The sequence below is a fragment of the Pseudonaja textilis genome, chromosome 15 (genome assembly GCF_049901715.1).
Source record: "Pseudonaja textilis isolate UNSWEBS1 chromosome 15, rPseTex1.2, whole genome shotgun sequence".
NCBI classification, from domain to species: Eukaryota; Metazoa; Chordata; class Lepidosauria; order Squamata; family Elapidae; genus Pseudonaja; species Pseudonaja textilis.
Genome location: NC_142004.1, coordinates 12,777,414 through 12,792,665, shown reverse-complemented (window position 1 = coordinate 12,792,665; position 15,252 = coordinate 12,777,414). Strand labels below are relative to the sequence as shown.

The window sequence follows — 15,252 nt, the reverse complement described above, 5'->3', positions numbered from 1 at the left end:
TTTCTAGCTTCCTCTGGTGCCGCTGACCCCCGCCCTGAGTATTTTCATCAACCTCTTCCTCATGCTGAAGCTCAGCTACATGACCTGGTTGCGTTTCTCTATCTGGCTGGTGGCAGGTAAGTTTTAAGAGGGCTGTAAAATGGCACATCTGGAATGGGGGTTGGAAGAAACAGAGGAATGGGGAGCAAACCTGGGCTACAGACTGGAACGGGGGTTGCATCTAAGTCCACAAGCAAAGCTGGCTGAGGGATTCTGGGAGTTGAAGTCCACAAGTCTTAAAGTGGCCAAATCTGGGGACCCCTGATAGCCAGGCCAGTCGAAGACATTGGCAAGGAGGTCAGAACGATTAAGGGAACAGTCATAATACAGACTGTATAATACAGGTCATCCTCGACTTAATGACCACAATTGGCCCCAAAATTTATCTTAAGTTTGTTGAGTTTTGCCTCATTTTACAACCTTCCTTGCCACGATGGTTAAGTGAATCGTGGAAGCTGTTAATAACACGGTTGTTGAATGAATCTGGCTCTCCCATTGACTTCGCTTATCAGATGGTTGCAAAAGGGGATCATGTGACCTCGGGACCCTGCAACTGTATCGCCTGAGTTAGTGGCCAAGTGTGATGACCCAGGGCGGGATAGAAAATAAACACAGTCACACAAAAAAAGGGCGAATCCCCTTTTATTCCTTCACTTTGCTTCAAAGCTCCAAATATCCTTGATTGGAGACAAAAAACTCCCCCACAAAGAGTTATGAAAAGGAGGAAATGCCATTTGAATTAAAAATGCCTATAAATTATAAAGAGTAAAAGGACAAACCACACGGAAGCAATTAAGGGAACCAGACAAGATAAGGGCTTGAAGACTCTTAAGAGCCTCTGTGGTGCAGTGGTTAGAGTGCAGTACTGCAAGCTACTTCTGCAGCCAGTTGTCTACAGTTTGGCAGTTCAAATCCCATCAGGCTCAAGGTTGACTCAGCCTTCCATCCTTCTGAGGTTGGTAAAATGAGGACCCAAATTGTCGGGGGCAATAGGCTGACTCTGTAAACCACTTAGAGAAGGCTGGAAAGCACTGTGAGAAGCAGTGTATAAATCTTAAGGGCTATTGCTATTGCTCTTCCTTTTCCCCTTCCTTCCTTCCTTCCTTCCTTCCTTCCTTCCTCCCTGCGCAGTGGTTAGAAGGCAATAATGCAGACTAATTCTGCCCACTGCCAGGAGTTTCATTCTCCCCAGGCTCAAGGTTGACTCAGCCTTCCATCCTTCCGAGGTCTGTAAAATGAGGACCCAGATTGTTGGGGGCAAGAGGCTGACTCTGTAAACCGCTTAGAGAGGGCTGGAAAGGATTGTGAAGTGGCATATAAGTCTAAGGGCTATTGCTAGTTGAGGCAGCAATTAGCTGCAGGGAAGGTTGTAGTAGTGCAACTATTGAGTGATCTTCAGCCTCGGGCCCCTTCAATAGCCCCCTTCCTCTTGATCATTTGGGGCAGCAGCATCCTGGCTGCCCCAGGAGGGCCTCTTGTTGTATAGCCAACCTCTGAAAGCTTGGAGCATTTTCAGCACTGGTAGTCCTCCACTTACGACCATAAGGGAGCCCAGAATTTTATGATGCTAAGTGAGAAATTTGTGAGGCAAGTTCTGCCCCATTTTACGACTCGTTAAGCAAATTGCTGAAGTTGTTAAATTAGTAGCACGGCTGTTAGGTGAATCTGCTTTTCCCAATGACTTTGCTTGTCCAAAAACTGCAAAATGTGATCATGTGGACACGCCAACCATAAAGATGAACAAGGCTGCCAAGCCTCCGAATGTAAATGTTACGACCGTCGTAAGTGTGAAAAAATGGTCATTTTTCAGTGCCATTGTAAATTCAAATGGTCACTTAAAAGAACTGTTGTAAGGCAAGGACTACCTGCAGTCAAGGTCCACCACTGGAGATAACTCTGGGCCACCTGGTTTGCTAAGAAAGAAAGAACCTCAGCAAAATTATGGGCCAGGCAGAAAAGACGGTCCTGCCAAGGGGAGATTGGAGGGGGCTCTGGCAGCTTCCGTAGAGCCCCTTAAAGCTGGTCTCTGTCAGGCTGCCCAGACCTGAGGGAGGCAGCCAGAGGGGGGATTCAGCCGGTGCTGACCAGTCCCGGAGAACCAGTAGCGGAAATTTTGAGTAATTCAGAGAACCGGCCAATCCCGCCTCTGACTGGCCCCACCAATCCCATCTCTTCTCTGCCTCCCACTGAGTCCCAGCTGATCGGCTGGGTCTCCTTTGGTTGCCCTGCCCAGGAGAACGGAGCTGGAAAGCAGGTCAGTGGGGTGGGGAGGGAAGGGGGATTTTGCAGTATCCTTCCCCTGCCACGCCCACCAAGCCACGCCCACAGAACCGGTAGTAAAAAAAACGTTACATCCCACCACTGGATGCAGCCCCTCAGAGCTCCTTTCTGGGTTCGTCATGGGGGCTGATCCAGCTCTTCGTTGTTGTCCTTCCAGGCCTGCTGGTCTACTTCAGCTACGGCATCTGGCACAGCAAAGAGAACCTGCGGGACTCTCCGACACAGGACATCCGAGCCCACTACGTGGTCTTCCCTAGCAGCAGCCTGGAGGAGACGGTGCAGACCGTGCAGCCCAGGATGGTGCCAGCCCAGGGCCTGACGGATGCCCAGGAGAATGGCGAAGAAGCCAAGAGATGACCTGGGAACGTCTAGCAGAGGTCACGCTTCCCTCGCCCACCCTGCCCCACCGCACCCCACCCGTTGCTCTCCAGTCTGGGCAGAGAAGAGCGCAGGCAGGAAAGTCTGGGGAGAAACCAAGCTTTTACTGCCAAGGGCGGCTGCCCCACCCCAATTGCTCCTCTCTTACCTGGCCCCCACTTCTCTGACCTGAAGACTGGACTCATCCGGTTGCCGGACGGCCTTGAGAAAGGGCTCCTTTTGCTTGTGCCCCGCGTTGCAGCCCAGCTAAACCCTCCTCCAGCAAAGGGGTCCCGTGTGCCCCCTTTGTGCCATCCACTTGCCCCCCCCCTCCTCTCTGACCTGCCCTCCAAGAGGCGGTGCCTGGCCTGCCATTTTGGGGTCTTGATCAATCAGTGGAGGAGGGCAGGATGCATTATGTATGCCAGGACGCTGCCCTCTTGGATGGGTTCCTGCCAGTGGTGGGATTCCCATTGTTTTACCGCCGGTTTGGTGGGCGTGCTTTGCCTAACCCGGCGTGCAGCTTTCCCCATGCCAGCTGAAACCTGCAGCCCCAGGGATTTTTTCCCCTCCTCTCAGCTGATCCGTCCGCTTGTGTTTTGTTTTGTTTTTTACTACCAGTTCAGCTGAACCGGTCCGAACCGGTAGCATACCACCACTGGCTCCCGCAGGGTAGGGCAGGGGCAGGGTTGTCAGAATGTTGGACTAACTCTTGAGATGAGCAGATTTTCCAGTTCTGGTCTCAAACAGGGTCCTTGATCACTAGCAAAGGTGACCCCCCGGCACACCTGAGAGCCTGAGCATCTCTCTCTTGCACAGACACACCCATCCAGGTGACAGGGTGTTTAGAGCTGGAACGGGCAGGTGTTAAGAGCGTGGGTCAGTACATTTCTTCCTGCACAAGCGTGGCTTTGGGATGCCGCCCAGATGCAAGGGGGACAGCCGTGGGGGGTGGGGGGTGGGGTAGCACCACTGATGGGGTGGAAGCGAGCAGGGAGCTGGTAGAGGCCACCAAGCGCGGTGAGGCTTTGGCCACAGCAGGAGCAAACCAAGGCTGGTCAAAGGAAGTCAACATGGCAGCCTCGACAAGGCAACTCTATGGTGGGGGCCACCTTGATTTCTTTTTTTTTTAATTCTTCTCTTCTCTGCCTGGACAGCCCCAGGGCAGGGGTCTCCAACCTTGGCAACTTTCAAGAGCCGTGGACTTAACTTCTATGATTCCTCAGGCAGCTTTGCTGGCTGAGGAATTCAATCTATCAATCAATCAGAATAGAGCTGGAAGGTACCTCAGAGGTCTTCTAGTCCAACCCGCTGCTCAGGCAGGAGAACTTAGACCATATCAGTGGGACAAATCGATTACATTTGCAGCTTTCAAAGCTGGAGGGGAGCCTTGGACCCCTTTCCATTTTTCTTGGATACGGTGGCCATTACTGGAAGTTGAAATCCAAAAGCAAAGCTGGCTGAGGAATTCTGGGAGTTGAAGTCCACAAGCCTTAAAGTGGCCAAGAGTGGAGAGCCCTGGCCTAGAGCAAAGCAGCCTCAATGTGGAGAGAAACAGTGGAGGGAGAAGTAGGGACAAGAAAGCCAAAGCTTGGACTTCCCCAGAAACAGAGAGCAAAGGTTACAACGGGTGCCTCCCCTTGTTCCCTCAGGGTGGAGAAGCTGGGAAAGGAGAACAGCTGAGTTCACACAGCACCCTTTCCCAAGGATCTTGCTTTGCCCAATACCCCGAATGACCCAATTGTAGGTTGGCGCCACATGCTAAACCACACACAACCAACACACGGACCCAGAGACCGCCATGCTAAATTTCTCCCAGCTGCACCGGTGGGGAAGATACAGCTTGTAATTGCCCTGACTTGGCGTGCCGTGTGAACACATGGCCTCTCGGGGTTGTGTTGTGAGAACACCAAGGTCCTTCCTGGTTCTTGGAACTAGCCTGGGCTGCAGTGTTTGCCTCCCTCCTGCAGGGTTGCAAGGGGGCTGCCCTCCAGCACAGACCCTCACCCAAGGGGGGGGCAACAGCATGTGCCCCCTGGAGGGTGCACGGAGCACATAGGAGGGGTGGGCTCTCCTGTGAGAAGGGGCTGCCTCTAGGTCCATGAAGGACAGGCCGCAGTAGGGGGGAAGCCCCCTTTGGGGAAAGAGGAGATGCCTGCTAGGATGGAGAAGAGAGAGAGAAGTCAAACGTTCATTTGGGGACAATAACCTAGAGGAAGATCCTGCTTCCCTTTGTGCAGCTTTCCTCGCTGGGAGGGGCTGTGCAGGGTTTGTCCTGCCTGGCAGCCCCATCCCTCTTCCCGCTGGGCACTTCCTCCGCTTCCTGCTTAACTGTGTGCACCGTGTGCGTGTGCGTGTGTGTGTGTGTGTGTGTTTATGTGTGGCTGCCCTGGCCACATCCTTCTTCTTTTCCTTTTGTGTGTGGTGACTCTTTGTGCAATGGCAGTTGGCCAAGAAGCCAACCAGCCAAATGATAAAGACTTGTTTCTGCAGGGCGGTGACCGATTCAAGTGATGTTGTGCTGCAGATTATTTCAGCCAGGCATGTAGTGTGCAGGCCGCCTTTCCCCCTTCGGAAATCCCAAATCCACACCGGTTCTTGTGAGTGACAAAAAGGGGGAGTGGAGTTAAAGACAGGAGGAGTGACTGTCCTGAGTATTAATATAAATTCCAGCTTCCTTACAGCAAAGGCCTGGCTTGCCCAAGCGCTCTCCCTCTTTCGGGAGCGCACCCTTTGCCCTTCACTCCCAAGACAGAGGCCGGACCTTGCGCCCACCCAGCCTGCTCCCCTCAAGCCCCCTTGCTCAGAGGTTACAGTTTTAGTAGAAAACTTTTCAAAGAATTCCACTCGTGCATAACATTAAAATGCATGAATGGAATAGGGTTAAAAAAAATAAAAAAAGACCGCATCTTTCTATAAAATAGCGGCTTCTAATAAAATCTTTCCATAAGCTTTTCTTGCATAGCTACCAGACCCACCTGGTGGCATTCAAAGAACTGTAGCACACTGCGCATCAAAGACATTTCTCCCGTGTGCTCCTCCCGCCTTCAAACCCCAGGAATTTAAAAAAAAAAAAACTGTAGGAGACTAGCTGGTTAAATGACCTGATCAGTTAATTAATGGCAATGTAGTCTACAGCTCTGGTTACTTCATTCTCAAGAGGAAAAAAAAGAAACCAAAGAACTTGCTAAATCTTTTAAACTGGTGTGCGAATTTCCATCCTTGCAATGCCAGATTGAGGTCACTTTCTGATTCCAATTGTCCTAATTAGGAACTAACATGATGCATTTAAGGCTAGTTTCAAACCAAGGCCTAGTAGCTATATTAACTTCTGCATCAAAATAAAGATACTTGTAGCTATCTTAAAAGTCTGTGATCTACAAAAGCTTATGGAGTAGCAGAGCTTTAAAGAATTACTAGATTTCTGCTTTCTGAGGCATGTCTCTTTTCATGGCACAGAAAGTACAGTGATCTCTTTCCTCTTTTCTGTGGAAACGTATGAAGACTCCTACGCTAATTCACCCAGTGAGTTTTATCTATTTACTAGACCACCCGTGCCCTGTTGGGTCATTGTTTTAGACATTTTTTCTTGCCAGATTCCTCAGTATCTTTAAGAATGGCAGAGCTTCTAAAGTACTTGAAAAGTTCTTTAAAAATTCAGGATAATATTCTGAGACGTATCAGCCTTGGAAGTAGCCCGTGTTGAATTTTATAGCACAGACAAACATTGACCACAGGAAATGTTTTCTGACTTTTTTATTACTTCTTAAAATGTTAATTTTTCTGTCACAAAATATTGTACAAAATTTGCCAAATTTCAATTCTACAAGAGCTATTATGCCCCATATTTTGGACATACATATTCAGTAAGTTAGCCCATCTGAGTCATACTGGTTGAAAAAGTTATGGCCTATGATGTACCTTTTCACCCAGCTAAACGTTACAGGCACGAGAGTTTTAGGGGGTGTATAGATTTAGATTTATTTATTTAATTTATATGGACGCCCATCTCGCACAAAGTGACTCTGGGCAGAATACCTCAAACTTAAATACAAGATTTCTCTGGCAAAATTGAAGTTTACAAAAATAAAAAAATAAAAAAAGAGAGCTGGAGTGAGATACATTATTTACTACAAATGGCCCCATAGCAAGCAAACAGCATGTGAGTAATCCACTGCTTGACCCACACTTTTTTTTGGGGGGGAGGGGGGGAGGGAGTGTGTGTTACCCTTCTTCTCTCCCCAACCCTTTGCTGCCTCTTCCTTCATCTTTCTCTTGGCCCCACCCTTCGATATGGCTTGGAGCTGACCACATGCACCCAGGAAGCTGTGGCCAATCCGCCCCTGAATTTCACTACAGCTGTGTGAAGATACCTGAAGGGGAGGGGTGGTTATGGGTGGCCTCCCCCAAGCAGAAGCTCTCCAGCAGGGGAGAGGGTCACCTCCACGCCTCTGGCCAACACGACTGGGCTGCCTGCGGGGTGTGTGTGTGTGTGTGTGTAGGGGAAGGACAACTTCCTCTGGGACAACCTCCAGCCAGGAAGTCTGCTGTACGATCCTGGCAACTGGAAAGGTTTTCAGGGGAAGCTGTGCAGATTGTGCAAGAGGAAAGGTTTACAATTGAGGGTGGCACACAAAATAATTTGGCTAAAAGTACCGGGACGGATTTTTGGATAGAAGAGCAGTTCCCAAACTCTGCAGAATGAGAGGGAATAAAGGCACCCAAAGTTCCTTCCCAGATTTTTATCAGCTTCCTGTTAGCCTCAATGGAAGTCCGCTCGGACAATCCCTGGAGGGTTTGCCTCAAGGGTTTGGCTACCTCTGGTTAAGGGTTTTGGCTGGAGGGTTTGGCTACCTCTGGTGCCAATGGATCCCCTCGGGCTGCAGGGTGCCAAAATCCGTGGAAGGAAACCCCTGCAGCAACCGTTCAGCACATGACAAAGTGGCCTTACACACAACATGCCGGTTCTTGCACAAAGAGAAGCCCCCGTGTGGGGGAGGGGAATCACAAGGCCTGAACCTCTTATCAAGGATCAGCCGACGTTTCACTGCAGTTCTCCCATCTGGGACGTCCACAAGAAAAGGCTGATCTTCCAGAGCGACCAGGAACCTCTTTAGGAAACCTGCAAGTGTGAGAACACGCACAAGTCCAGACAAGGAACAATGGATGGAAACTGAACAAGGAGAGATTCAACCTGGAAATAAGGAGAAACTTTCTGACAGGGAGAACAATCAACCGATGGAACAGAAGTTGCCCTTGGAAGTTGTGGGAGCTTCATCCCTGGAGGCTTTCAAGAAGAGATTTGTCAGAAATGGTGTAGGGTCTCCTGCTTGGATGTGGGGGTTGGACTAAATGACCTACAAGTTCCCTTCCAACTCTGTTAATCTTTAAGTCCACCAAGGAGTCAATGCCACTGTCTTCTGGCACCATCGGATTTCTCCGTTTCCTGGTGCAAAATTATGGCCTTTGGAAAGCAACCAGAGCTGCATCCAGGCCTCAGGTGCTAAGAAAGGTGCTTGCTTTGGGAAGGCAGGTGTGTTACCAAGCACCAGAATCAGGCTTACCATCTAAACCAGGGTCTCCAACCTTGGCACCTTTAAGACTTGTGGACTTGGCTGGCTGAGAAACTCTAGGAATTGAAGTCCATAAGTCTTAAAGTTGCCATGGTTGGAGACCCTGGTCTAGACACCACAGCAATGGGCATGCGGAGCCGGAATCCTCCATCTGGCCAGGGGTGTCAAACTTGATTCCTTTGAGGGCCCCATCAGGGTAATGTTTGACCTGGTGTGTGTGTGTGTGTGTGTGTGAGCAGGAAGGCTGTGGCCAGCTTGGCATCACTCATGTCGGGGGTGCATGTGGTGGCCTGAGTGCCCTGCCAGCAAAAATGGGGCTCCAGAGGCTGCAAGGGCCTCCTGCAACCCTCTGCCAGTGGAGACGGAGGCCTTCCCGAGCTCTCCGTTCACGGGCAGAGGCACTGCGGGCTGTTTCCAGGGCGGGCCCATGGGCCTGGAGTTTGACACCCCGATCTAGTGCAAGAAATCACCTTTTCTTCCCTGGCTGGGCACCCCCAGTGCCGCTGTGCAGAGGCAGTGCACCATGGGCCGCAGAATCTCCTTCCCAAGGGTGTCTGGAACCACCCAACATTCCTTGGATCGAAGTCAAAGCCAGAAATGGAAGTCGCCTTAAATATCTCGTAGGGCTTTTGTATTATTTTCCCTGCAAAGGCATATTCCCCGGGACGGTGGGCAACCCAGAGGCTGCAGGCACGGACAGTCGGGGAATCCCCAGGAGCCGGTGGATTCCAGGGGCTGCAAAACCCCTCACGCCTGCTCAGCGGGGGCTTCCTCCTTTGGGCCTTGTGCTGCCAGCTCTGCCCCTTTTAGCTTTGTGTGCAGCACTGAGATGCTTGTGGTTTGACAACATGGCACATTTGCCATCACACTGATCCCCCCGCCTTTAGCAGCGCCCCCCCCACCCCCACCCCAATGCACTGCCAGGCCTCCCTGCGCTGAGACAGTGGTAGGAAGGCACGGTGCATCATCGGGGCAGGGGGTCTCCAACCGTGGCAACTTTAAAGGCTCCTGGACTTCAGCTTCTAGAATTCCTCAGCCGGCATGGAATTCTAGGAGTTGACATCCACAAGTCTTTGAAGCGGCCAAGGACGGGGAGGCCTCCTGCATTTAGGGCATCTAGCCATGGGAAGACAATTAATACAATTGAGCGAGTCCAGAAGTATTTCACCAGTCCACTCCTCTGCTCGCAACAGAGTACCCCATATCACCAGGCTTGAAATTTTGGGTTTGGACAAACGTTGAACTACGCTGCCTCCAGTTGGACTTAAGCGTAGCACACAAAATTATCTGCTACAATGTCCTACTAGTCAATGACTACTTCAGCTTCAACCGCAACAATACAAGAGCACCCAACAGATATAAACTCAATGTAAACCGCTCCAAATTTTATTGCAGAAAGCACAACTTCAGCAACCGAGTGGTCAATGCCTGGAATGCACTACCCGACTCTGTTGCTACATCATCTAAAGCCCACCCCTTTACCCTCAAACTATCCACTATTGACCCCACTCCATTCCTAAGAGGTCTGTAAGGGCTGTGCATAAGTGTACAATCGTGCCTCCCGTCCCTGTCCTATTGTCCCCATTTATTCGTACCTATTTCCTGTATTCTTACTCATGTTTATACTTATACCTATCATCTTGTAAACGATTGACAAATCAAATAAATAAAAGACAAGCATGTTACTGCAGGTTTGAAAAGAAACTACAGCCACCTATCTCCACAACCCACATCTCAAACACACCAACAACAGCCAAGCCTCCTACAACTGGCCCCAATCCATTGGGCTCACAACCTCTGGTGATTACAGAAAAAGAAGTGCAAGATCTATTACCCAGGCAGAAGCTAGGAAAAGCACCAGGGCCAGACAAGATAATTCCTTCTTGCTTAAAAGTCTGTGCTGACCAATTGGCCCCCATCTTCACCCGAATCTTCAATAGATCACCAGAGATGTGCTATGTTCCTTCCTGCTTCAAACGCTCTACCATCATCCCAGTGCCAAAGAAGCCCTCCATCAAGGAACTGAATGACTATAGACCAGTTGCTCTAACATCTGTAGTTATGAAAATATTTGAAAGGCTTGTGCTGTCCCACCTGAAAACCATCACGGATCCGCTGTTAGATCCCATGCAGTTTGCATACCGAGCAAATAGATCGACAGATGATGCTGTGCATTACATCCTACAACACCTTGAATCTCCAAATACCTACGCAAGGGTCCTCTTTGTAGACTTCAGTTCAGCATTCAATGCCATCATTCCAGACACTCTTCTGAGTAAATTAAACCAACTAGCGGTACCTGAACACACTTGTAAATGGATCATAAGCTTCCTAACAGACAGAAAGCAGCAGGTGAAGCTAGGCGGAATCACCTCCGATACCTGTACAATCAGCACAGGCCCCTCCTCAAGGCCGTGTGTTATCTCCACTTCTCCCTATATATCAATGACTGCATCTCAAACGATCCATCTGTTAAAATACTGAAGATTGCTGATGACACAAAAGTGACTAGTCTCATTCGAGACAACGATGAATCTGCATACAGACAGGAGGTTATACAACTTGCCTCGTGGTGTAACCGGAACAATCTGGAACTGAACACACTCAAAACCGTAGAAATGGTGGAAGACTTTAGAAGAAACCCTCCCATACTACCACCTCTTACAATACGAGACAACACAGTATCAACACTAGAGACCTTCAAATTTCTAGGTTCTACTATATCACATGACCTAAAATGGACACCTAACATCAAAAACATCATCAAAAAAGCACAACAAAGAATGTTCTTTTTGCGCCAACCCAGAAAGCTCAAACTGCCCCAGGAGCTGCTGATCCAGTTCTACAGAGGAATGGTTGAGTCTGTCATCTGCACCTCTATAACTGTCTGGTTTGGCTCTGCAACCCAACAGGACAGACAGAGACTTCAGAGAGTAATTAGGACTGCAGAAAAAACAATTACTACCCACCTGCCTTCAATTGAGGACCTGTATGTTGCACGAGTCAAAAAGAGGGCTGGGAAAATATTTACAGACCCCTCACATTCCAGACATAAACTGTTTCAACTCCTTCCCTCAAAACGACGCTATAGAGCACTGCACACCAGAACAACTAGACACAAGGACAGTTTTTTCCCAAAAGCCATCACTCTGCTAAGCAAATAATTCCCTCAACACTGTTCAACTATTTATAAAGTCTGCACTACTATAACTATTAATCTCCTCATCACTCCTTATCACCCATCCCCTCCCACTTGTGATTGTAGGGCTGTAACTTTGTTGCTTGTATCCTTACGATTTTTATTGACTGTTTCCTAGTATAATTTGATTGCTTATTGTACCCTACGACTATCATTAAGTGTCGTACCTTATGATTCTCAACTCTTGACGAATGGTTCTTTTCCTTTATGTATACTGAGAGTATTTACACCAAGGCAAATTCCTTGTGTGTCCAATCACACTTGGCCAATAAAGTATGCTATCTATTCTCTATCTAAGCGAAGTTACTTGCTGCACCTTTGAAAGTGTTCTTCCGAACAAGCGAGTGGTTCCATCGTGGTGGATCAAAAGGCTTGGGAAAAGTTCTTGGACAGCCTCACACGCCTGGACGAAGTCCTGTTTCACCACAATTGCCTGAAAAGAAGAATTCCAGGCAGTGAGCAGGTCAGAGCCAAAGCTGCCACAGTCTCAGGCCGGATTAAAGCAAACCAGTCTCTCATCTTGGGTTCCCTTGCAGCCCAACAAACAGCCACAAAGCAAAGCTGCTTCTGGCCAGGGGAGAGGAAGGAGGGAGGGAGGCAGCCAGGTGAGGCAGGTTCACCTGAAGACAGGGACCACACCAGCTGCGTCCCCTTCTACCTGAGGAGGAGAGACAATGATCCTTCTTGGATCAAGGCCCAGTTGGTGCTGTGCTGTGGAGCCGGGGACCGCATCTTCAGGGCTTGCAGAAATGGTCTTGTCTACCCCACCCACCCAGCCAGCCCTGCTGTGTTCCAGTCTGGAAAGCAGCACCTGTAGAGTCTTTACCTTCCTTAATGCCTTAGCCTAACCTTAGCCTAACTTTGCAACCTTCTCTGGGCTTGGAAGCAAAGCAGCGGCAGGTCTGGTTGCTACTCGGATGGAAGACCAGAAGGAAATTGGGGAGGCGAAAAGGCCTCGTGGAAGAAGAAAATGCAAACTACTTCCGAGCCAGGGCCGCCTTTCCTTTCCCTCAATCTGTGCAGTTGCAATAATTTCACAAACTCATTATTCCCTTTATCTTCCTGCCTACAAGCCTGCTCACCCGATCACAGCACAACCCAGAATTACATCCACCCAGAATTTCTTATCTGGATTTCCCTCGTTGAAGCTGAAGCACCCCATTTGTTGAAGTTGTGTGCCACTCACACCTTCACTGCCCACAAATCCCCACCCTTTGGGAGCTCACAGTGAAGTGTGCTCTGTTTCCCCATCCATTTTGACAATCCTGCAATGCCATTTCAGGCAGGCAGCTTTCCCGCTTTGACCGACACCTACTGAAAAATCCAGAAGTTCCATAGCAGCTCCAGGATTGACTCTGATGGCTTTGAGGATCCCGAGGCAGCCTTCATTCTGGATGGGGTTCCTGGACATCTGCAGAGCACAGGGAAGAACAGAGCCCTTCGGCATCCCCTACCTGGCAGGGCTATTTGGATCTCGGGGTCACCTTCCCAAAAGCTACTCACCTTGAGTTTCCTCAGGTTCTTGTTTCCTTTCAGGCCCAAAGCCAGCGCGAGGGCTCCTTCCAAGGCAATGCGGTTATTACTGGGAATAAAAAGAGAAGGTACCTAAAACTCCCCCACTTTCTCTCTTCCTGCCTGCCCATCCACGCTGACCCACACTAGTTTGTTGTGGGAGGTATGTAAAATCAATCAATCACGGGATCTACCGGCTATGACAAGAGACCAAATCTTTCCATTTTAGAGCTGGGTTCGGGTCTAAAGAGCCCAATTAGAGAAGCAGGAAAAGGACTTACTGCAGCAAACATTCTCTTCCGAGGAAAACCCTTCTGAGTGGCTGCCCACATTTTCATTTGGCCCAAATTGTTCCCATAATCACATGAACGATTAGTCCGTATGTAATATCTCCAACTAAATTCCCAGCACTTCCAACTGTGTTCCATTTCCAGTAGCTGAACTACTAGCAGTTGAACAAGGAAAAAACGTTGCTTTTTCCTGAGGCCTCGAGAGTTTTTGCCACACAGAAGGTAGCTTCATCTCTGAGAGAATCACCAAGAACCATGAAACTGAGAGAGTCTGGAAGTGCAGCAGCATCCTGGGCAGACAGTCATCCGTCCAGCAAAGAGGGCAGGGCGCCCCAGGCCCCAGGCTGCCTGTGCACAATTTGACAGGATTCTGCGACCCCCACCCCTTCCTTCCGGTCCTCTTCTCTGGGGGAAAAGAGAATAAGACTGCTGGAGTTTTATTTTTATTTTTTTGCATGGCAGCCCACGGGTTATCTGAAATCAGGATGGGCTGGTCAAACTCCCAAAGAATTTGAAGAGGCCATTTAGTTCACAAGAATTCACAAGAATCTTTGTCTAGCTTCTGAGATTATCCTCAGATGCTGCACTTTGCTTTTTAAAAAAGAAAAAAGAAAAAAAAGGGGGTTATTTAATATTTCATTTCACCAAAACAGGCCAGGAAAATGGCTTCTTAAGAAACAGCTAACTCCAAGTTTATTCTTCTTCTGTAGGGTGGAATACTGAGTCTCATGGTAACCCTCCATTTCCTTAATTGGCTGGGTTGGCATCTCAAGCTAAGTCACAGGTTGCGATCCCTGGGGTCACACATCACCCAAGCAACAAGGCGGCCGTGGTCGGTTTGCCTAACAGCGCTGGGTGACTTGGGCCCAGACCCTCCCAAGCTCCTCCCGCTCTCGACTGGCAAGAGGCCGCAGGTTCAGCTCAGCCTGCTGAGATGGGGCACCTGTGCTGAGCGTCAAAGGGGAGCAATCTATCTACTTGCTTAATTCTCGACACCAGCATGTTGCCCATCAAAAGGATTTTTTCCCCCGAGTGCCCCAAACGGAGACTTGCTGTGGGTGTCAGTGATGGGAGTGCCCACAACTTCCGAAGTGGTGGGTGTTGCATCACTGGAGGCTTTTAAGAGGAAGCTGGACAGCCACTTGTCTGGAATGGCGGAGGGCAGGGGTCCCCAAATTTGGCAACTGTAAGACTTGTGGACTTCAACTCCCAGAATTCCTTAAAATAACCATGCTGGCCAGGGAAAGAGAGGAGTTGAAGTCCACAAAGGCTACAGTTGCTTGAGTAGGAGGTTGAACTAGAAGACCCCTAAGGCTCCTTCCAACTTGTTAAGCCTCTTCTGTTCTGGTTGGGCAGCCTGGGCAGAGGGCAAGAGGGCAGAGAAGCGGCTGCTAGTTTCTCCTCTCTCCCCTAAGCAGATGAGCAGTCCCCGATTCAAATCCAGCCTTTGCCGGAAACTCACTTGATGGCCTCAGACTCAGTTGCCTTGATGGCAATAGGGAGCTCCTAGAGACTGTTCCCTTTCCTGGCTTGTGCCTCCTTTAGGAGGACTAAGAAACAGCTCTCAGCCCTCAGGAAGTGCAGGCGCCTCCTTACCCGATGTGGAGCTCTTCCAGCACATTGTTGCTTTTCAGGGCTGCCCCCAGAGCAGCTGCCCCACTGTTGCCAAAGCCATTATATGACAGATCAAGGACTCGAAGGAATATATTTGCCTGTGGAACAAGGCAGAGTTAGCAGAGCTTGGAGAAAGTCCAAGGTGGTGTGTCCACAGGAGACCAGAGCAGCTGCACACACACACACACACACACCCAACAAGGACTGTAGGATTCTGTCTGTCCATCAGCACCAACACGCTCCAAGATCCTCCCTGTTAAGAAGTTTCTCCCTTAATTCCAGGTTGCTTCTCTCCCTGATTAATTTCCAACCATTGTGGTGCCTTTGGGTGTTTTGGAGCATAATTTGACCTCCCCCCCTTTGTGGCAGCCCCTCAAATACTGGAAGA

At 49.5% G+C, this 15,252-nt stretch overlaps 2 protein-coding genes across 6 annotated transcripts in view; one reads left to right on the top strand and one right to left on the bottom strand.

Annotated features, from left to right (window-relative positions):
• Positions 1–6,781, top strand: part of SLC7A4 (solute carrier family 7 member 4) — a 19,196-nt gene extending 12,415 nt beyond the window's left edge. For all 5 annotated transcript variants that reach the window (XM_026717118.2, XM_087913582.1, XM_087913585.1 and 2 more), the window contains exons 4-5: positions 8–116; positions 2,477–6,781. In XM_026717118.2, coding sequence (XP_026572903.2) covers positions 8–116; positions 2,477–2,676 — 309 coding nt within the window. In that variant the 3' untranslated portion in view covers positions 2,677–6,781. The remainder of the gene's footprint in view (positions 1–7; positions 117–2,476) is intronic.
• The window catches only part of LRRC74B (leucine rich repeat containing 74B), a 27,752-nt gene continuing 18,073 nt past the window's right edge, over positions 5,574–15,252 (bottom strand). Inside the window, exons 7-11 of the mRNA XM_087913596.1 lie at positions 14,847–14,962; positions 12,952–13,030; positions 12,764–12,859; positions 11,765–11,881; positions 5,574–7,798 (exon numbers count right to left, since the gene is read on the bottom strand). Of these exons, the coding sequence (XP_087769722.1) occupies positions 7,790–7,798; positions 11,765–11,881; positions 12,764–12,859; positions 12,952–13,030; positions 14,847–14,962 (417 nt within the window). The 3' untranslated portion in view covers positions 5,574–7,789. The remainder of the gene's footprint in view (positions 7,799–11,764; positions 11,882–12,763; positions 12,860–12,951; positions 13,031–14,846; positions 14,963–15,252) is intronic.